We start from the raw sequence: 23,343 nt of genomic DNA, 5'->3' as shown, positions 1-23,343 counted from the left end.
AGACTCTGCTCTCCAATTAATCAGAAAAAGCTGGAAGTGATGCTGTGGCTCAAGTGGTAGAGTGCTCTAACCACCTTGAGCAAGAGGAGCCCAGAGAAAGTGCCAAGGCCCAGAGTTCAAGCACCATGGGACACACACGCACACAAATTGTTTTCTTAGAAAAATAGTGCAAATAGTGCAAAAAAGTACAAATCTCAAAATAAGAAATGCATTGTATCAAGAATTAAACTAGGGAAAGACTAAATAAAAGTAAACCGACACTTTGCAAACTAAGCTGAAATGGCAAATTTTCTCTTCATTTACATTTATTTAAACACAGTTCTCAAAACATTTGAGTGAAATTGGGTCTCCTTTGGTAAGCAAAGGACCTGAAAATAATATTTAAAAAATGAACAGGCAATCAATCATCAGCTCATCCATGACACAGGTGTAGTGTTCCCTTATCTTATACCATACTTTGAAGCACCCAGTTTTAGTTTTTTCATAGTCTAACGCTAGAAGAACAAGAGTACATTTCTGGTGGAATGTAATAACACTCGCTGACAACTAGTTGAAATACCATCATCCTATCCCCTTGTAACAAGCTTCAACAACAGCCTGTAAAGGGCATCCATCTGTAACTCTTCTCTTATTCCCTGCTATACATGTATATATAATACAGATTACGTAAAGGTTGACAAATCCACATTTATATAAGCATTAAGCATTTGCTGTATTGTAATTTTTAACTTCTAATACTAGCAGTACAGAGTTACAGAGCGTTGTTTTTAACAGTTGCAGGTATATTAAATATGGTATGTTTCATGGACTGGAGGAAAACAGGTATTTTGCCTTTAAAATTTACTACTGACAACTTATTCTGGTTTTTCCTAAGCATTGATATATTAGAAAGAAAAGTAAAAATCAAACTGTTTATTGTTGCTTTTTGCCATTTGGTAACATTTTACACACAGGCTTCGATCTTCAGAATACCCTGGATTCAGTAGAAAAACCTTTTAAATGAAGTTTTGTACAATAGAAACTTCTTAGCAGTCAAAATTTAGACTGTAAAAAAATACATGCAAAACATACTTTTCTGAAAACACTTAACTTTGAACTTGAACAAAGCACCAAACTACACAAATGCAGAATGAAAACAGCATTTCAACTCCACCAAAAGTAGTCATCATAAAAGGTGTAAAAGTCACCTAACTCCACTAGGCACTGTTCACTTTTTAAACAGGAGACAATAAAAAATATTGTCAACAAACAATATTCCAGCTCTATGGCAGGTTTCAGAAACTTTCCAACTTCATGCTCTAATAACGACCTGAAAAAGATAAAAATAAACATATAATGTAATGCTAGCGGATTCCAAACCTATGTTAATGCTAAAAACTATTCTACCACTTGGAAATGCCTATGTAGTAAGATTCTGTTCTATGAAAAAATGCCAAGTGTGAAGGCTAGAAAACCTTAGATACTAGATAACCAATGTTAATAGATGTGGTTGGACAGGAGGAAATGTACTGTGTAAGAGATACTCAGGTTTTAAAGCAGGCAGATATTTTCAAACTCTTCACAATTGGCAAGAACTCATAATAGCCACAATATACTGTACTTGCTTTGTATCAAAGAGTAATACTTCATTCACAGGTGTGGGGACACAGTAGATTAAGGTGGCTCATGCCTGTAATCCTAGCTAATAGGAAGGTTGAGAAGCCAAGGATTATGGTCTGAGGGTAGTAGCACATGTAGAAAAATTAATGAGGTCTTGTCAATCCTTAGCTGGCTGCCATGGCAATCACTCACCATATCTGAACTTTGTAGATGCTAACATAGCCCCAAGGAGAAAAGTGACAAGACTGTGTTATTACACACCCATCATACCAGTTTGAACAAGAAGTCAGACCTTATCTCAAAAACTAACCAGCACAAAAAGAGGTGGAGGCATGGCTCAGTAGCAGAGCATCTACCCAGGAGCATGGGCTACCTTTCCTCAAAGGCTAACCTTACTCAAATCACACAAACATAGATATAGCTACTCGAATTACTTGTAGTAACTTAACCTATCTGTACTTCGGAAAAACCGATCAATAATAAAAACTTACGTGGCGAATAAGATCTAGATCGAGAACGTGACCTATATCCTCCTCGACTGTAGTAAGGAGAAGGTGACCTTCTTCTGCAAACAAATAAGAAGATAATCTAAGTCTACAGATCATAATTAGACTAAAGGACAAACTAGAAGGCAACTTTTGCATTTGTCATGGTACCTCAGGATCTGATTAAGCATTAAGAATGAAGAATATTATTGGCCACTAGAACCACTCTTAAATTATTTCCTTGCTATTATATTATTATTTAGCAATTTGTATTTTTAAAATTCTATGAAGTATTTAAAAGAAAAATGCCACCAATTCCAATGTATTAACACTGAAAACAGACTTTTACTAGTTTTAAGTAATTTGGTTTTGTGTAACTGTTTATTGAAATGTTTATCAAGTAGTAACAAAATTTAAGAACAAGAAACCGTTGTTTATTTTCTAGCTACACAGATAATTACAATTTGGAGATAGTCAGGAGACAAACTCTTGAGTCTCTTAACTAACCAACAAGCAAAAAAGCTAGAAGTAAATGTATGGCTCAAGTGACAACAACGGTCACAAGAGAAATTTGAGAATGCAAAGCCCAGATTTTCAAGTTCCAGTCTTCAATTAATATGTCTTATAGATTAACTGGAGGGGAGGTGGATGGGTTTTTGGCTCAAGGAGTAGATACATATACATGCCCAAGTGGAAACATGCTCTTTACCCTGAATTTCAACACCAGTTATGTGTGCTCATTTGTTTCCAAGGACCAATTATTCCTCTCACCAAATCTCATTAAAATTTATTTTAAAAAACCAAACAAAAACCTGTTGTCAAGCCTAGTATTCTGCCTTTGAGAAGCTAGAATTTGGGAGTTTGGGCAGACAATTTTAAGACCAAAATCTCCCATTAGCAAGTGAGAAAACAGCAGCCTTAAGAGACTAAACATGTGAGGTCTGGATTTGAGCCCTAAGTACTAACACAAATATTTCAAAGCCCTGCTTGATAGTGTCTTAGCTTCAAACTGGTATCTTGTATAATTTTATGGACTACAGAAATCCAATGTTAATGTGTGGCTCTAAGTCAGTTACCAATTAGTTAGTAGACCTCTTTTTGTGAAACTGCTTCCAGATTTTAATTCTAAACCTGGCATACCTGTAAATTTGATCCCGGTCTTGTGCAGCTCTCCATCCACCTCCTCCTCCACCTCCTCCCCTGTGATACAGAAAAACAAAATTGAAGTTATGAAGAAAACCCCCACAAGGAACAAATGAACCCTACATTCTTGGAGGAAACAATAAAGAGTTCACTTTGCCACCCTACATTTTTAGAAAAGGGCAAAGAACTTTCTGTGGTGGCTAAAACTTCTATCATCAAAACAAAAAAATAATTTCTAAGTAAGTCCAAGTATATTAAAAACAATTCAATCCCTTAGTGCTACTTAGTGCAACACTTCAATTTTTTGTAATTACAATCACAGCAATGTGAAAAGTATATAAAAGACTTACCACTGCTTCCATAATCATCAAAATAGTATGTAAAAAAACCCAAAACCAAACCAAACAAACAAAAGCAAAGTGGTGGCTCACATCTGTAACCCTAGCTACCCAGGAGACTGAGATCTGAGGATCAGTTTGACACCAGCCAGGGCAGCAAAGTCTGAGAGACTCTTATGTACCACTAACTATCAAAAGGCCAGAAGTGGAACTGTGGCTCAAAGTGGTCAAGTGATAGCCTTGAGAGAAAAAAAAAAGCTCAGAGACAGTGCCCAGGCTGAGTTCAAGTCCAATGACTTGACAAAAACTAAAAAACCCTGTACACTTCCATGCTTCAGCAAGCTATCCAGAAAAATCCACAATTACCTAAAACAGTTTCAAGTATCCAGAGATACAATAAAATAAAGCCCTCTCTCCCACCTCTGCTGGTGAATCAATCCCAGAGCCCAAGGATAAGCAGATGCTCTTCTGTTAAAACCTTACAACATGAAGCCTGTTGCTGGTAGCTACACAGGAAGATGATATCTGAAGCCAGCCTAAACAAAAGTCCCTGAGATCCTCACTTCCAACTACCAAAAAGCTGAAAGTAAAGCTTGATCGAAAAAGCTATGAGATGGCACACAGGCCCTGACTTCAAGCTCCACCATCAGCATCAAAACAAAGAAGTCACAAGCGTTTAGATAATCAACCCTTGTATATAACTTACCTGTATGACCTGCTGTAGTAATCCCGATCATCATATCCTCGATCATAGCCTCTGTCATAATAATCACGGCGACGTGAGCTGCCACTATAAATAAAATATTATCTTTAAAAAACAATTTTGAGTGGTCTATTTCCCTGGATGACTCTTTGCTATTAAAAACTGGTTCAAGTCTCTTTCCCAGCTCTCTTCTCTTTCCCACCTCTCTTTCCCAGGCCTTTGACAGCCACATGGAAGGCCAACCTGGCCTGGTGCCAGCAGGTCTACTGAATAAACCTACCCCTTACCTGGGGGGGGGGGGGGGGGGGGGGGGGGGGGGGGAATGGTTCAAGACACATAAAGGGGCAACACTATGTAATATGAGGTCCTTCAAGTTTTACGGGTACTATAATAGCCAAGCTTCATAGACATGACTAGGACATATATTTCTTTTAATATGCTGGACAAATATGGGGATTTCTCCTAGAAGGTCTTTTCTGATGTTAAATGAAAAAGATTATTTCTACTATAACTCTTACAATATTAAACAAAAATATTTTATGTTGAAGAATAAATCCTGATTTGCTTCTAATTTAAAGGCTACTCACTAAAAGCCAATCAATTCACTAATTCCATACATTTTCCAGAGAAAAGATAAAAACAAACAGAAACAACAAAAAACCTTTAGAGTATGGTGTGGGATGTGGGTTCAGCTTATTAAAAGAGAATATAGCAACCTTGGCATAGAATGATGCTTTACTGTATATGAAAACATTACATTTCAACTATAGCCTGAATTCAACTTTTCCATCAACGTACACTGCATATTTGATGGATCATAACAATAACCATGCTTTCATAGTTCAGAATAGCCAAAGCCTGATTCCTACCGTTTAAAACATTAAACAGGCACAACTAAGATTATACACAAGCCAGGCGGCGCCAGTGGCTCACACTTGTAATCCTAGCTACTCAGGAGGCTGAGATCTGAGGATCGTGGTCCAAAGCTAGCCAGGGCAGGAAAGTCCATGAGACTTATCTCCAATAAACCATTAGAAAACTAGAAGTGGCATTGTGGCTCAAGTGGTAGAGTGCTCACCTTGACTAAAGAGGGCAGGGACAGAGCCCAAGCCCAGAGTTCAAGCCCCACAACCGACCGGAAAAAAAGCTTTATATACATCATGCCAGTTTGTTCATAATGCAAATAACAGGCATGATAGTAAAAGCAATAAACTCTACCCAGCAAAACTAAAATTTATCTATGACAGTGAAGTAGGAAGGAAATGACTTAAAGCTGTAGAGCAAAACTTAAACTTTAATTTCAATGCAGAAGCACACTTGTAATCCCAGTACTTAGGAGGCTGAAGCAGGAAGACTGGATTGTTTAAGGCCAGTGTGGCTTTATATAACATATTTTCCCCTGGTGGTACTGGGGTTTGAACATCTTAAGGCTTGCTTAGCTGCTGCCATACAATGTGATCCATGCCTACAGCCCAAGTTTTTTTTTTTTTGCAAATTATTTTGGAAGTGGAATTGCAATATATTTTTCTGCCTGGCTGACTTAAAGCTGAGATCTTCTGGATGTCAGCCTATCTTATAGGTAAGATTGCAGGTATAAACCAGTAGTACCTAGCCTAAGCAGGTACTTAACTTAGTTAAGAAGATATGAAAAACTAACAGTACATTCAGTCAATATGACAAAGACTATCCAATGTAAAAACTAAATGGTTTTCACCTTAAAAAAAGAAACTTACTAGGTAGGTCTTCCCATGTAAATTCCTGGTGTTGGGGTATGTGGTCTCTTTGTTATAGAGAAATCAACTCTTATCCTACGTCCATCGAGTTCCATTCCATTGGCACGTTCTTTAGCCTTTAAAAGATAAACAAATGGTTACACACATCCTGAACAAAGCCACTACTTACCCTGAAGCTGTTAAATAATGCCTGGCTGGACATTTCAGTCAATTATATCCTGTGACGTAATTTTCAAAATGTTTTCTAAAACACCATCTAAATACAGAAAGTTTCTTGCCCTCTGTGTATCACCTTTAAAATAACAACAGGGGTTGGGAAAGTGGCTCAGTGGTAGTGTGCCTCTCATGCATGAGGCCCTGGGTTCGATTTCTCAGCACCACATAAGCAGAAAAATCCAGAAGTGGCACTGTGGCTCAAGTGGTGGAGTGCTAGCCTTGAGCTGAAGAGTTGAGGGACAGTGTCCAGGCCCAGAGTTCAGGCCTCACGACCAACAAAAAAATAAAAAATAACAACAAAAGCTTACTGACCACCAATCAAGTATTTATTTGTGCCTGGGTTGACTTTGAACCATGATCCTCAGATCTTAGCCTCCTGAGTAGCTAGGATTACAGGTGTGAACCACAGATGCTGCCCAAGTATTTATTTTTAAATGAAAACTCACCAAAACAAAAAAAAAAAAAAAAAAAAAAACTAAAGCTGGGTGCTAGTGGTGGCTTATCCCTAAAACCCTAGCTACTCAAGAGACTTGAGATCTGAGGATTGCTGTTCCAAGTCAGCCCAGGAAGCCAAGTCTGTAAGACTATTATCTCCAATTAACTACTAAAAAGCAAGAAATAGTGCTGTGGTTCTAAGTGGTAGAACACAAAAGCCCACAGGCCTTGATTTCAAGCCCCCAAAACAAACAACACTAAAATAATTGTATAAAATAGTTAAAGCCATTATAACTAATCACAAACTTGGCAAGTGTGACCAGGCTCTAGTGTAGCTCACATTTGGAATCCTAGCTACTTAGGAGGCTAAGGTCTGAAGATCACAGTTCTAAGCCAGCCGGGGCAGAAAAGTCTGAGAGTCTCACCTCCAATTAACCAGGAAAATGCAGGAATTGGAGGTGTAGCTCAAGTGGTAAGAGAAAAATACTCCAGTACCAGCAAAAAATTTAAAAATCCTATGCAGAATGCTTTGACTTTTCTATACCATTTGAGGACCATTTTAAGAACCTAAATAGAAATATAGCCTCTAATTACAATATTATTTTATCCTTTATTTAGACATTCATTTAGACTTTGTTTCTGGTCCTGTAATTAAAGTGAAACTCTAAAGCCTGTATTATCAGCACCCTAGGGCAAATATATCTTCTAACATTCAACTGAACTACAAGACCATCTATTATATTTAATTGCATCTTTTTGATTTTCCTATAGAGTTACTGAATAATTTTACCCACAGTTCAATTACTAAGGTTTTGCCATTAACTGTCAGGTTTTCCTCTTCCTTAAAGTCTAAAATGTACATAATATATCTTTTAACATACCAAATGATAACATTCTACATCTTGCTTCAAAGTTACAATCCAAATATTTAAAATCACATTTGCCAATACTTTTAAAAGACAAATTCAATTTTGAACCTGCAACTTATTTTCCATTCTAGAATACATCTCAATGTATTCTAAATCAGAGAATTACCAATACTTGTTTTCATTAGACATGCCACATTATTAAAACAGTGCTATATTGTTTTGCATAGATATGAAATTTTCCACTAAAGTAGAAACAAGTCCAAAATCCTATTGGATTCAACATAAACTCACAAGATATACTATAGTTGACTATTGTATTTATCCAATACAAGCAATATCTGTCCTTTTCCAAGTTCCTGGATGCTATTACAGTACAAGACTGATGCTTTTAACCAACATACAGACAGACAAAAGGCAACTTTTACTTGCCTCCTTGGCATCATCTACATTTTCGAAATACACAAAGGCAAATCCTCTAGAACGCCTGGACTGCTGGTCATACACAATGGACACATCAGCAATGGGGCCATATTTAGAGAACACTTCTCGGAGATCTCTTTCAGTGGTGTACAAGCTCAAACCAAACACGCCAAGACAACAGTTGGGATCAGGATTTGCCTGGAAATGGAAAACGTGGATTCTAAAATTATGAAAATCTGTCACAAGTCATGGTTCATAAGAAACTGTAATTATAAAACATACAAGAATGAGCAGAATAAAAGACTGAGTTCACATTAAAATTAATTAACTGGGTGTGTTAGTGAAAAGATTAATGAAAAAAAACCTGGTACTCTGGAAATTAGAGACAATTTGGATATTTTATCCAAGAACTTAATTGTATAAAAAATTCACAATATGAAAATAATCAGAATACAATCTTTATCAGCCAGAAATAAATCCTGGATATTGAATTGGCCTATCACCCATACAGTTAACTGCCTAAAAGCTAATAGATAACATGCAGTTCAATTTTATTTCTTAGGGACTCCCCAACTCCAGTGGATGCAAGAAAATCAAATGGTGAACATCCAAGCACAGCAAGCACCAGGCCAAATTTGAAACTCCAGTACCAACAAAAACTGAAAAAGGAAAATCAGATAGTAGGGCTGGGGGAGAGCTCAAGTAGTAGGCTGCCTGCATAGCAAACAGGCAAGCTTTGAGCTCAAAGTTCCAAACACCAAAAACTAGACATAATCCACCCTAGAGTTGTCCCTTTATACTCAGGGGACTACTTCCAGGACCCCTACAAACACTAAAAAACCCGGCGCCCGTGGTTCACGCCTGTAATCCTAGCCACTCAGGAGGCTGAGATCTGAGGATCGCAGTTCAAAGCCAGCCCGGGCAGGAAAGTCCATGAGACTCTTATCTCCAATAAACCACCAGAAAACCAGAAGTGGTGCTGTGGCTCAAGTAGTAGAGCACCCGTCTTGAGCTTAAGAGGGCAGCGCCCAAGCCCAGAGTTCAAGCCCCACGACCGACTAAAAAAAACAAAACAAAAAAATCAGTGGCTGCTTCAGTCTTACATTGTTCCTACAGTGACTTATTTGCATGTAACCTATGAACATGCTCTAGAATAATAATGTCACTCTAAGAACTCTAAATATATATACATTAGAGATTCACTGTATGCTTACCATTAACTCCCTGTCACAAAAAAACAACTCTCTCCATTATATTACAATGTCTAGTATAATAATTATGATAGAATTTTAAGCGTATCAATACATGGATAGATACCTGGAACTTCAATGGGGAGAGAAAACAGGGATTACTTGTTTTAAAAATAAACCACACAGCCGGGCACTGGTGGCTCACTGGTGGCTCACGCCTGTAATCCTAGCTACTCAGGAGGCTGAGATCTGAGGATCGCGGGACAAAGCCAAGCCCGGGCAGTAGAGACGGTGGTAGAGCTCTCGCCTTGAGCTGAAGAGCTGAGAGACAGCGCCCAGACCCAGAGTTCAAGCCCCACAACCGACAAAAATAAATAAATAAATAAAATAAAATAAACCACACAGCACATGATCTCCCAAATATGTGGATAATTAAATTCAAAATGCAAGAAGATACAACAAAGTAAACAGGACCCAAGAAACAAAAAATTAATAAAGCACAGATCGCCAACTGTCCAACTATAATGAATTGATCTAAAGGTTTCCATTTCATATACTAATAATTTCCTAGGGAGAATTATATTCCAATTTAAGAATCTAAGCCCCATGTCCCCTCTTAGATGATACAATATAGGCACATTAACTATCATCTCATTTGACATCTCTCCTGAAAATGTTAGGAGGTCATGTCAAATTCAGGGAAAGCCCCAAAAGCACGAATGTTAAGTGTGGAACCATGTATGTAATAAGAATGTGCTAATAATAAATAGCAATGAATAGGAATTTACTTTTTTAGTCTGATGGACCAAGTTTTCTCAGTGTGTATTATGCCCAAGTGATATCCCAAATGTAATTCATCATGAGGGAGAGTATTAATTTAAAAAGACAATTCTAAATGCCAAAAAACCTCCAAAGATTTTTATTGGTAAAACTGTCAGTTTTAAGTAAAAGGAGTAGGACCAAATAGTCCATCCATCCATTGCTTCAAAGTTTTTCACCTCACCCGATTCCCAACATGACGCCTTCGAGTAGACATAGGAGAATGGCTGTGGCTGTGCCGTCTGCGATAATCTCGACTGTAAGACCTGCTACGGGAACGTCTATGGGAGCGGGATCGAGACCGTGACCTTGTATAATGCCTCCGAGAACTTCTTCTAGATCTAGACCTGAAAGACAAAGGCTCCAAAGTCTGTGCATAATTGAAATAAGACATAGCTATCCTTTCATTACTCTAGAGTTGAACTGCAAAAGGACCTAACCCTGTTACTATCATGGTTACCAAGATAAATCTTTATTCTTGAATTAATCATTTCTACCTTGTTTGAACTGTCAAAACTACCAACATGCTGGGAAGGTGGCTCAGTGGAAGAGCGCTTGCCTTGCATGCCTGAGGCCCTGGATTCGATTCCTCAGCACCACATAAGCAAAAAGAAAAAAGCCACAAGTGGCACTGTGGCTCAAGTGGTAGAGCGCTAGCCTTGAGCTGAAGAGCTGAGGGACAGTGCCCAGGCCCAGAGTTCAGGCCCCACAACTGGACCCCCCCGCCCCCCGCAAAAAAAAAACTACCAACATACCCAACATTTAAATTAATACAAAGGAAAAATGCTTTTTTCTTTGTGTGTGTGGGGGGGGGGGTGAGCTTTTCTGTTCAAGGCTAGTGTTCTACCACTTGAGCCACAGCTCTACTGGGGGGGGGGGGGGTTAACTGGGGGGGAGGGGGGGGAGAGTCTTGGACTTTTTCCTGTCTGAGACAGCTTCAAACACGATCCTTGCATACAGCACTTTACTTTTGATTATGCCCATCTTTCTATCTCACAATACTACCCCTCAGTTTTATGTTTCCCATTACTCTCACCATTCATTTAACATGGTAACTGAATCATAGCAGCTAGTTTTCCCAAAAATGTGTGGCTCTTGAACTATATAAAGCCATCATTTAATAAGATGCATTGAAAAAATGATTGTTAATTATGCCTGACAAACATAAGAATTTTGTCCTAGGCAATCCAGCATGCACAGAGCTCTCCCAACTAACATTAACAAAAAAAGCATAGAATATTAAGGTATCACTTGTTCTACACATTAAACCACACCTATTTACATAATAAGTTATTGAAGCCATTTACTAATACTAATAGTGCATTTTCACAACTCTGAGTTATTTGTACTCACTTTACATAGATAAAAAGGTACAAGGTTGGAAAATTGCTAGTCAGCAAAAAAGGTAAGACATGAAAGAAAATAGATTCATTATGAGTGCTAGTGTTAAAAAACAAAAAGTGATAATATACTCTTTACCTGCCAAGTCTACAAACCACATACCAACTTCAAAGCTAAGGGAAACAAGAAAATCACAGGATAATCTTTCTTACCTAGATTCAGATCTGGACCTTGACTTTGATCTTGAGCGCCTGGAGTCTTCCTTGGAGCGAGACCTTGCAGGGGTATGCCTTGCAGACTTCCCCGATCCATGTGCACTTCCACTTCTGGAAGCAGAACGGGATTCCTACACGCAGAGTCAAAAGTTTAATTTGTATACTTTGTGGGAGACTTTAGAAACAAATAAGCTGCTGTGAGATAAATTGTGAGGGAGAGCAATCCTCTTCCAAAAAGACAAGAAAACATAGGTAAGGGCAAGAATTGAATGTACTTGATGTAACAGTTTCATTGTTTCAACTACCATAGTCAATTTGTCTTTTCTTTTACCTTTCTGGAACAGGGATAAGTTATCTAACCCTACTCTCTTAAAAAGGGATGCCAAAGACAAGGAACTATCAAGGATTGTACTTTGAGGCTATTACTTCATAAATACGGAAGATAAAGAACTCTGAAGCCTATACTTTGTAACTACTTCAGTCAAGTCCCAATCAAAACAAAAATCCTACAAAATGTACAAACTTCAATGCTCTTGATCTTTTCCAAAAGACCTCAAAATTTCAAGTTGTATCATTTATTGCCGAATAAAGAAAAAAAGATTAATTTCCATTTGAGTCCTAAAAGTAGAAGCCTAGTGAAAAGCCAGGACCAGCTAAATAGATTCACACTTCTAAGACCTTAACTTCATCTAGCCATGGTAAGAAGCTCCTATGAAACTCAAAACAATCAATCAGATGAAGCTACAAAGGCAGTGAACCATATAGAGGTTAAGAGTTAGAGGGGGTATGAAAGAGCCACATTTTTCTCAAAAGGACACATTTCAATCAGAGAAAGACTTTTAATCAGAGGCTCTAAATCAGAGGCTCTGGCAGGAAAAAATTTCAGCAAAAAGCATTGTCAAGGTAAATACTATGCACTTACACCTTTCTTAATCAGTCAAAACTACCTAATTAGAAGGCAAGTTACACAGAAGAAATCAAAGGACCAGTTAAAGAAGAGGATTGTTTTTAAAAAGGCATGAGATCCAGAGAATTTCCAACCCAAGATGTGGGAGAAATGGCTGGCCTAAAAACAGAAGCAAATAATACAATGTAAAGTCGGTATAAAGGCTTTTTTTTCTTCCTTTTTTAAAGTTGAAGCTTCCAAGTACAAGTTTTTACAAGAGATCTCCCCTGTTATGGTAGATCCCTGAACATTACTGGCATTTTAAAATTAAGAGTAAGATTGTTTTAAATAATAGTCCTCAAAACATTATAGAAGATAAACTTGTGATTTAAATAATTAAGAAAATTCAGTCATTCTATAATGCTCAGATTTAAAACTTTTTTTTTAGTCGGTCATGGGGCTTCTACTCTGGGCCTGGGAACTGTTTCCTCCAACCCCCAAACTTTTCTGCTCAAGAACAGCACTCTATCACTTTAAGCCACTGATCCACTTGTGGGTTTTCTGGCAGTTAACTGGATATGAGTCTCATGAACTTTTCCTGCTCTGGCTAGCTTTGAACCTCAATTCTTAGATCTTAGCCTCCTGAGTAATGATTATTGGCATGAGCCACCAGGGCCCACTTACAAACTTCCACAATTTCTATACAACATAGTTAATGAGAAACTAAAGATTAACATTTACTAAAACAAAAATTTAACAGCCAGAAAAAGGAATTTGGCTCTCCAGGCTGTCAACAACTAGACTTACTTAAAATCACTATGAATTGTGATACAAAGTGACAGGAAATGTACTAGTCTTTTCCTTTCTACCAGACTCTTCACATCAATGAATATATAGATTAAAAAAGAAATGTACCTTTATTTTTCAATTAGTGAAAACAGCTGCCTTTTTAACTTCAAGAAAGAAATGACTGGCTGGGAATGTTGCTTAGTGGTAGAGTGCTTGCCTAGCATAAATGAGGCCCTACTGGGTTCAATTCCTCAGTACTACATACACAGAAAAACCCAGAAGTGATTAGTGATTGCTGTGGCTCAAGTGGTAGAGTGCTAGCCTTGAGAAAAAGAAGCTCAGGGTCAGAGAGCCCAGGCCTTCAGTTCAAGCCCCAGGACAAGCAAAAAAAAAAAAAGGGGGGGGGGGGGGGAGAAATGGCTAAAAGATATGGTCTTCGATTCCTCTCTTAAATGCTCAGCCTAAAATTTTAGAAAGGCAATTTGTCTCCTTTCTCTCCTTGAACATAAAAACTGATCAGCAACAAGGAAGCTTCTATAATTTTACAACAGGCAAAAACTAATCTATAAGAGGAAATCAGGAACTCAAAAGTTAACTGTCTCATGTGTTTAGAAAGATTTCTTCACAGTATGTTTGTACCACAGAATTATAACTTTAGTAAAACCAAATAAAGCAATTTGCTCAAGGAAGAGAGCAGATGTCTGCCTTTAAATAACGGAAGATTAAGAAAATGGTAAGCAGAAAACTAGCCTAACCAATTAGTATAGTAAAAAATTCAATAGTTCTCTTTTAAGCCTTTAAGTTAACAGAAGTCTTATTCCAAACTGAAATGTTTCAAACTATCCTAAAAAGAGAAACAGTATTCATATTCTAGGAAACAAACCTTAATGAGATCTCCTCTTAAAATTCTAGCAGAACAACAATGATACAGTATTTGCAAAATCTTAAGAGCTGATTCAGGCCCCAAATCTAACAGGTTATATTGTTGAATTCTGTGAGCAGTTGTTAGGCCAGAAATATAAGGGGAAAAAATATGTACTGCTACACAGACTTGTAAAATATTTCATATAACCTGTATTTTCTTGTCAAGATTTCAAAAGCCTAAGACATTTCAGAGTTCTGATGTCCTTAAGCTGAAAATACAGGAATTTACTTGTCTAGAAGAAATCAGACCCCACAGAGATAAGCCAAAAAACAAAGTACAACATTAACTTTAAATCTCAATGTATAGCCAGATCTCTAAAACCAGCTCACTGAGAAAGCCCCTATAAGCAATTACACTTCACATTCTAAAGAACACTCTGGACACCAATGCCTAAGGACTCAGACTTTAAGTTAGCATGAGTGAAATAAAGCCACAAACTCCTCTAAAACTGCTCATTTTTATTAATGAATCCTAGTCCTCCACTAATACAAAGGACTCAAGTCAAACAAACAAACAAACAAAAAAAACCTTTCTAAGATAGTATCTTAATCTACAGGCTCCCTATTTTAAGTACTAATATCAGAACTTATTTGAAAAATGGTAAGCAGAGATAACCATCAATTTCCTTTTACAAACTAGACGTACTAGATAGAATGAGAACAGCAGCACAAAGAGGCTTGCACTAAAATCTCTTCAATATTTTATAATACAGAGTTCTCTTTAATAGGACTGGTGTGGGGAATCTGCCCCTTTCTTAAACTCAAAGTATGTGATGCTTGTTAAGCCTCATCAACCCTACTTCAGAAGTATTTGATTTTCTTCCCTTAGCAAAAACATCTTGGAGCTTTATTTCTATCATCGTCCCTGCTCTTCTTGCCCCAGAATTTATCAGCCCATTATCAATTTCCTGTACTGCTGCCCATGTGGGAAACAAAGTTCTGTATCTACCCTTCCTGCAATGTTCCAGGAAGGAAAAACAAAAAAATGTATGAGGTCTATTAGTGAGCATCAACATGATTTTTTTTAGCCTTTACCACTCTGGACCATATAATCAGATGCCAAATACCTTCTTCCGCTTGGGGAGGCTAAAAAGTGTCCATTAATATAACTTCAGCCTGTCTTTTTGAATAATTTAAGGAATGAAAAATTAGCTTTCATGTATTATTGGGTTATTGTGTTACAAAGTAACAACTCAGGTAGAGTGAATACAAAACCTATCAAGAGAAATGAGTTTCTTCTGCTGGCAAAGTACAGAAACACAGAAAAACAAAATATATTCTACACCTTGACATTAAGTCTTAAGTATAGAAAGTTGTATCTTTACACCCTTCAAAAATTTATTTCACTTCTCTAGAGCTTTAAGATCTGAAAATTCTCAGGTTTTAAAAAGCGGTCATGGAGCTGAGAGCTGGTGCTGCTACTGTTAGCTACCCAGGAAGCTGAGGATCATGGTTCAAAGCAGGGAGGAAAAGTCTGATACAGCCACCAAAAAGCCAGAGTGAAAAAGGCGGAGACAATGCTCAGGACCTGAGTTCAAGCCTCAGTACAGGCATGTAAGTAAATAGTAAAGTTAAGATAAAGCACTACAGTTGTATCTCAAAGCTAACTTCTAATCCCCTCAACTGACAGTCTTCATTTTAGAAAGAGGACAAACCTTGGCCTCTTCCGAGTTAAAGCCAACTGTTGGCTACTGCTGGACGTTATTGGATGTGTTCCGTTCAACCCAGGGTAACAACATTTCTACCTGACTCTTCCTACAAAGCTAAAATGAAACAGAAAGGAAAACTGAGCCTTCAGTTTCATTTTTTTCCAGCAAGTGGGAGGGAGTTAAGGACGACAAGCTAGAATGAACTATTTTATGATCTACTTTTTAGTATACTAGCTAAATGCTGATAGTAAAGAAGAAAAGGAACATACCAGGTATTAGTAATCTATCTGAATTAGCTACTCTCTTCACTTTTATGAGGACCACCTCTTCTAAGGGAAGTTACAGAACTTTAAAGAGATCTTAGTCATTTATCTCAAACACGTAACCAGAAACAGCACATCAGGGCCTAAATGGCCACAGCTTTCAACTAATGCCATTTGGGAGGGGGAATGTTTTCATTCCAAAAGAAGCTACCCAAGTTTGATGCTTTGCTTGAATTTTGGGGTTATATCCATAACCATCCTCAATAGTACTCTAAAAAATCCTGGCAGAAAACATTCTACTATACACTATCCAATACTGAACAAGGAAAGTCAGTATAAGCTAATCTCAAAATCCCAAGGGGTGGCAGAGACCACCAATTCCAACTTGAGATACTCAGGCCCCAGACCAGCAGTTTGACAGATGAACCATCTAGGGGACAAGTCAACTATCTCCCATGCTGAAGAGTGCACTGCTGCCTGGTATGGTATTTGACCAAGAAGGTTATTTTTAAAGAATTGCATTTCAATCATTTGACTAGGCAGTTAAAATTAGAATTACCTAATTTAAACGTTTCCCTTGGAAGGCACTTCTTTACCCTGTATATATTTTCTTCTATTAAACAAATAATGCATGCATGTTTAGCAAAATATACAGGGACACATAAACAGACTAGTAATTACTTAGCGTAGTGCTTTCTGATTCCAGATTACTTCTTATCTTAACTTCATTTTTATTTCTTTTCTTCATTCTTCCGTTTCAAATTCTGACTTCTTTCATCTTCCCCACTTCACACAAATTGCTCAATATTCTACAAGTGGGACTTCTGGTCTGATAATTAGCATGCATTCTTTCTTTTATTTTTTCAAATTTCAGCTTCACTTATTCCTGAGCTTCAAATACTCATTTATAAAACTTGTCAAATGACGACTTCCGCATTTTCCTTCTTCACCATTAACCTTAATAGAAAAAGAACAGGATGAAGAATATTTTAAAACTCCAGGATAAAATCCAGTGCCAAACTGAAACTAGAAAAAAAAATCCCTTTTGTCCTTTGGATTAAAAAAATAATATGCAGCTCAAAAAACTGAAACTATAGTTTTGTTGGCTCTAGAATATAATATGGTAATTATCTATTTGCCTACTACAAGTATTTATCATGCTTAAGCTGAATGTGAAGTGCGGCCATTGAACAGTAAATGTTCATTTAACATTTTAAGAACTAATTACATCTCACACTTCTATTATATTCACTAGGTGTCAAAAGTACATCTCTAGCCAAAAAGTGATACAATACAAAAGTGCAAGAAAGAAAAGCATGGACAGTTCATTTGTACAAATAATGAGGATGGCTGGGGTTGAAGAGGTTAGCAATATTGTGACTTAGGTCTAAGTAAAATAAATGACTAAATGTCACACATTTTTGCCCCATGTTTTTAAAAGAACAATGTCAAATAATGTCAGGGAATTTGACAATTTGGATTTGTTTTTCAATCCACCCCTATGAAAGCTGCTCTATTCACCAATTTTGTATCTAAAAGCACAAAAAAGGGCTAAGGTAAACCAACTACTCTACGTAGGTAGCTATCAAGGGATGAAGAGCAAACTTGAATCCAACAGTGATACTTTCAAATAATTTTGTTCTGTTGTAAAGCTTTCCCTTCATTGAACAAAATATTAATGTCTGGTTGTCTAAGTCCTAGCTTTAAGTGACAATATCAGGAGGAAATTATCGCTCATCTCAATTAATTATTTAAAAAATCCAACTTAGCAGATCAGTTAAGTTTAATACTTCTACTGAACACTGTAAGTACTACCTACATTAAAACATTTTGTTTTTCCTTATTAATCTGCACTGCACGATTTTACTGAAGAACATTTCCTCCGGAAAAAGGAAAAAAAAAGCTTGCTTTCTTTAAAAAGAAGTCTGAGGGCTTTGTACCAATCTGGGCATAAAGACAACCATGGCTACCCAGGGTATATTGTCTTTTCTAACAAAATAACAGCACAATTTCCAACCTAATTTAAAGTTAAATTATTTAATCCGCAAAGATTTTTAAATAACTTTTTATTTAAGGGAAGCACAGTTACTGGTTTTTAAAGTCTATCGCTAAAATGTAACGGGAAATATTTTGCTGGCAGCACAATGTAATCATGGAATCAGAATGCCCAAGCAGGTTTCCTTAGGGCCTCAAGGATTAAATGTAGAAAATACTAAAATAGAGACCAAAGCTCCAGAGATGTAACTTTCAATACAGATGCCTTCCTGCTAGTCATTTCATTACCCATTTCCAATCTTTCCTTCTTGTAACCTAAGAAAACCACGAGGTAATATTTCATTTTATACTTATTTCAACTCAAGCAGCCACCTCATAAAGCTAGAAGACCAACTATTAAGACTAACTATGCATTTGGCTAAAACAACCCCTACTTAGAAATAAGCTTGTTTCATCAACACTATTTTTGTTAAAATGTTTATAGGGGCTACAACTGGAGTCCATTAAGCATGCACAAACTGATTAAGCTAACAGGGCAACATTTTTATAATGGAGAAAAATGAGTAACAAAAAACTCAATGCTACAGAAAGGTCAATGCTCATCAATAACACCATTTCGGGTGTTTTTTTTTTCAGTTAACAGTTTACTGTACTGTAAAACAATGTATGGAAAAATCCTCAAAGATAGTAGTCTCTGGGGGTGGATGTGGTATTGAACCAGAGACCAAAACAACAAACACCACCAGACATGCCTACAGCAGATGTAAGGCTGTGCTTTTAGGAAATCTGCAAAAACATCACTCATAAGTTTATATTGATAAAACATTCAGTACTTTCCAGAAAATATAAATTTTATTTCAAAAGAGGGGGGGAACCTCATCCAACAATGTTGATCTGAAAATAAACTCCAAACCTCAACTCAAAGAAAAGATTTTTAGGGAATTAGGATATACAGAAGAACTTTTAGCTTGCAGCTTAAAAGACAATACTAATGAGTGACACTGCCTATTCCTGTATGGCTCACAACTCAAAATACTAACACTTAAAAATTCCAAAACATCAATCGCCATACTTGTAAATTACAATGATTAGATCGTGTCTGATCCAGTAACAAAGTGATACGGTTCAAGAGATACATTCAACTATATAGTTCTGTCCTCAGACACAATATGAAATATGAAAGCATTAATACTCATCACTTAGCAGAGACTTAACTGGGAAGAAAGAAATGAGGAAGGCTACAAGGCAAGTTCCATTAACACTTTCTCAGCCCACCTGAATCCTTCAAACTTTTGATAATACCCATTAGTACTTACCTTGTAAAATAACTAATAATTTCATTGTGAAAATACCAACTTCTAGTTCCAAAGTCCATAGTAATTTAAATAATGTTTTAAAGCATTATTTAAACAAAGGAAATGTACTTATTTCAACTTTTATTAATTGGTTGAGACTAACCAGAGGCACCATGATAAGGAAAGAATGCCAAGTATTTCTTCAAATTTGGTATTACTTCTTAAAGAAAGTAATTTGACATTTTTAGAAAAGGCTGTAGTTTTGAAAAACATCGTTTTGTGCTCAAAACTACTCATTATAGAAGGGCATCTTTAGATAAACAAGAGAAAAAAAAACCTTGAGATATCTTATTCAAGAGTTATTTGCTGGCTTCAATTTTAAAACTTATTACCACTGAAACCTTGAAATTGCCCGAAAGAAATTTAAAGTAGGATCCTTGAGGTAGACTCATTTGTACAAACCAGTGACGACTTCAGAGAATTTTTAAAACCAGATGGTATACAACCCTCAGCCCTATACACTGTGACCATTAGTAGGTTTTGAAGACTTCTTATCCCCAATATTACATTATACCTTTAAAATTATTACCAATTCTTCATTTTCTTTAGACTTCAGAATTGTGAAGTGACACGACAAAAGCATATTTTCAAAGAAAAGGTGCTATTACCACTTTACAAAATGTTAAACATTTTTGGAATGTATTTAAGAGACTAGTAAGAGATGAAAATTATAATACTTTTACATATTGTCCATATAAGGAAGCTAGTTGACAAACCACCTTTGAGATGGTTAATAATTTAAGTCTCACAAATAAGCAAGGGATAAGGAATACACAAAACTATAGTTTGATGTATCCACATATTCACCCAATCAAATATTAGTTACCAAACTGAGGACAGTTTGTTTCACACTTAACCTTATTAGTATAAAAGTTTACGGAAATGATCAACTTCAAAAGCCTGAAGGGAGAGTAGAGGAAGAAACTAGTTACTGGGGAAGGTGGGAATTGCTGGGGTGAGGGAAAGTCTGGACTGGACAATCCAGGTAAACTATTATTTACGTTACAACGGTCCAGAAGGCTTAACTATCTGGAAGCCAATGAGGCATGTTAGGTCTGATGATGCCATTTATTCCAGGAATATCCAAGAATGTATTACCTTGAACACGCTTTTCACTATTTTCAAGGACTGTAAAGCTGAGCCTTGAAGAACCTTGCATTTAAAACCGGCCACTCGGGCTGGGAAGGTGGCTCAGTGGTAGAGCGCTTGCCTTTCATGCATGAGGCCCTGGGTTCGATTCCTCAGCACCACATAAGCAAAAAGAAAAAAGCTGGAAGTGGCGCTGTGACTCAAGTGGTAGAGCGCTAGCCTTGAGCTGAAGAGCTGAGGGACAGCGCCCAGGCCCAGAGTTCAGGCCCCACGACCGGACCCAAAATAAATAAAACTTGCCACTCTACTTTGTAGTTTTGCCAAACATTGTTTCGATTTGTTTCATGTGTCTCCCAATCATTTAAAAGTTGTAAACGGCAAACTGCTGAGCGGCCTAACACTTCTTTCAAGAAAGGCAAGCTGATGTGTACGAAATGTCATTTTAAGTAACATAATATCTTCTCCTTCCCCAACTGAGCAAATACCCACTGAGCTTCAACTAAGAGACCCACGACGCCAGAATCCAGCTCTTTTGTATAGAGCTCCCTTAACAAATTGTTTTCAATAGGGCTTAAAAACAATCTTTTCCAGTCCAAGCACAGCTATCTTCAGCAGACTGGAAAGCAACCAGATATCACGGTATCCACAACTGCTAAGACCAAAGCTAACCTTCCCCAAGAAAGCAGCGCTTTGGGGGAGAGGCCGGGGCGCCCGCGTGCCGGTGACACTGAAGTCCCTTGGGCAGAGGGAAGACCCCAAAATCCAACACACCAGCGCTCGTCTGGACGTGTCGACAAGGGTTTAATTCGTACCCCTTCCCCCCCGCACCCCGAGGTATTCTCTACCGAGCACAGAAACGGGACTGAGCCTCCGGCCGGTGTTTTCCAAACTGCACGCCCAGGCCGGCCACGTGGCGCTCTTCGGACCCACTCAGGAGCGGTCCGAGCCGGGCGACTCGGTCCAACCTGCCCGACTCCGGGCGCGCCTCCCCCAGCCCCCCCGGGCGCGCCTCCCCGCCCCGCGGCTCCCCGGATCAAAGCGCCTCCCGCCGAAGGGCGCCAGCGGCCGTTCGCTCGCGGCCCGCCCGTTCCTTCCACACAATGCCCCTGGGCGCCGGCTCCCAGACACCCTCGGAGCCTGCGGGCGGGCCTACCCCGACCGGGCACCGACCGCCGCTGCCGCCTGCACGGCGCGCCCCACGGGCCCCGACAGGCCCCGCACCCCGCCGCAGCCTGGACTGAGCTCGTCTTTTCCGGGACTACGTCCCCCCCCCCACCCCGCCCGCCCCGCGCCTCCAAGTCGAGACCCCGACCGACCCCCGGGACGGACGAAGGAGGCCAAGTCTTTCTTCGGCTCCAGCCCCCCCCCTCCCCACCCGACACACACACACACGTGGTCGCGGGAGGCGCGGCCCGCCGCGGGCCCGGCCCTCCGGGCCCCTCCGCCATTTTGTGCCGCTGGCAGAGCGCCCGGCCCGCCAGCCCAAGATGGCTGCGGCGCGGCTCCGCGGGAGAGCCACGGCGAAACAAGACACCGTCCCCTCCCCCACGCCGAGGGGACGCCAGCCGCCATTTTTAATACGTTTCCCGGCCCCCCCCCCTTAACGGAAAAAAACGGCCACCCGGGGTTCCAAGCCGCACGCCCCGCCGGCGGCCGCCACCACGGCTCGGCCCATCCTTAGCGCCCCAGCACCACCACCACGCCCGCCCCGGAGCCCCGGCGCCCGCAGCGCCCCCGGCACTCGCGGCCCGAGGTCGTCGGGCCTACGATCAGATGCAAGGAACCGGCGATCGCAGCGCCTCCCCCGACACCGCCTCGGCGTACCCGCTCGCCGTAGTTCTGCTCGCCGCTGTCGCTCATGACTCCTGCCCGATGTCGTCGCCGCTCGCCCGGCTGCCACTGAACCTGCCAACCCCTCGGGCGCCTTCTTTACAGGAGGCTCCGCCGCGGCCGGGCCGGTGCACCGGATGCTGAGCCGCAGAGACGACGCGCTCAGTGCCACCTCCGCACGGGCTCTAACGCTCGCGGAAGTGACGCGCCGCCCCTAGCTCGGCTCCGCCCGCTCCCCGAACGCGCGCTTTCTTGGCTCCGCCCCGCCCCGTCCCGCCCCGGGCCGCCTTTCCTCCGAAGCTCAGGCTCCTGCCGAACCGGAGGTGACGTTAGCCACGCCCCTCCCGCTGCCCCACCCCTCCCACCCGGCCTCCGGGAGGCGGGAAAGCCAACGAGCGCGGTTGGCCCGGGGGAGTTGGGGGGGGGGGGGTCTGGGGGGCACCGTGACGTCACCAACGAGGTCCGAATCCTCGCTTGGGAAACCGTCGGGGGTGGGGGGCAAGACAGCTTCCATTTCCCCGGCCTGTATCCTCTTTGTAAGTCCAGAGAGCTGATTGTTCTTCGTCTTTGTTTGACTTCGCCTTCAACAACTTGGTTGTAGACCTTCCCTTCCCGAATAAATCTTCATTTCATAACCAGAATAACAGGAACCGCTGTCTGTGCTCTGAACGTGGTTGGAGGAGAACCGTTAAACACGGTTGAGAAGTGAACTGAGCGCTATAGGCATGTACAGTAACATCATAAAGGAGGGGACATGAATTCCGCCAGGAGCCACGAACACATGGTTGGATAGAGTGGGAAGAACTAAGACTTGTTCTCTCTGTAATGTCCTCATGTCAGTTAAAAAAAAGTAACTGGCTGATGAAACATTTAGATACTTGTAAAGGGCCTTTTCACAGGCAGCTTTATTTAGCCATTTAAAAAGTACAATGTAGACACCTTTTCATGTATTTACAGTACCGCACAGCCATCCCCACAATCGATTTTTGAACAATCTCATAGCCATACCTCCTACCAAACCTTTGCAACTGTAGACTTGTCACATATCTACTTTCTA

The 23,343-nt window shown here is 39.8% G+C and overlaps 1 protein-coding gene across 2 annotated transcripts; it reads right to left on the bottom strand.

Annotated features, from left to right (window-relative positions):
• Positions 1–769: 769 nt before the first annotated feature.
• Tra2b (transformer 2 beta homolog) lies at positions 770–22,491 on the bottom strand. 2 transcript variants are annotated; one of them, XM_042667618.1, is made up of 9 exons: positions 22,281–22,491; positions 11,504–11,637; positions 10,135–10,297; positions 7,951–8,139; positions 6,002–6,117; positions 4,272–4,355; positions 3,225–3,284; positions 2,091–2,164; positions 770–1,309 (listed from the first exon to the last, which is right to left on the bottom strand). In XM_042667618.1, the coding sequence occupies exons 1-9, from the start codon at positions 22,314–22,316 to the stop codon at positions 1,299–1,301; spliced, it is 867 nt and encodes a 288-aa protein (XP_042523552.1). In that variant the 5' UTR covers positions 22,317–22,491; the 3' UTR covers positions 770–1,298. The 2 variants fall into 2 exon arrangements, with proteins under 2 accessions (XP_042523552.1, XP_042523554.1); XM_042667620.1 differs by lacking the exon at positions 22,281–22,491 and adding an exon at positions 16,699–16,897.
• Between the last annotated feature and the right edge of the window lie 852 nt (positions 22,492–23,343).

This window comes from Dipodomys spectabilis, unplaced genomic scaffold (genome assembly GCF_019054845.1).
Source record: "Dipodomys spectabilis isolate Male_0828 unplaced genomic scaffold, ASM1905484v1 ptg000017l, whole genome shotgun sequence".
Lineage (NCBI taxonomy): Eukaryota > Metazoa > Chordata > Mammalia > Rodentia > Heteromyidae > Dipodomys > Dipodomys spectabilis.
Note: the sequence above shows the minus strand (reverse complement) of the source record. Positions and strands in the feature narration are given on the sequence as shown.

Excerpts from the sequence above, each read along its gene's own strand:
- Tra2b (XM_042667618.1), bottom strand. The coding sequence starts at position 22,316 with ATGAGCGACAGCGGCGAGCAGAACTACGGCGAGCGG. Across the intron at positions 11,638-22,280 it reads AGCAGAACTACGGCGAGCGG|GAATCCCGTTCTGCTTCCAG; the intron begins GTACGCCGAGGC and ends CTCTGCGTGTAG. Across the intron at positions 4,356-6,001 it reads TACATGGGAAGACCTACCTA|TGGCAGCTCACGTCGCCGTG; the intron begins GTAAGTTTCTTT and ends TTTTATTTATAG.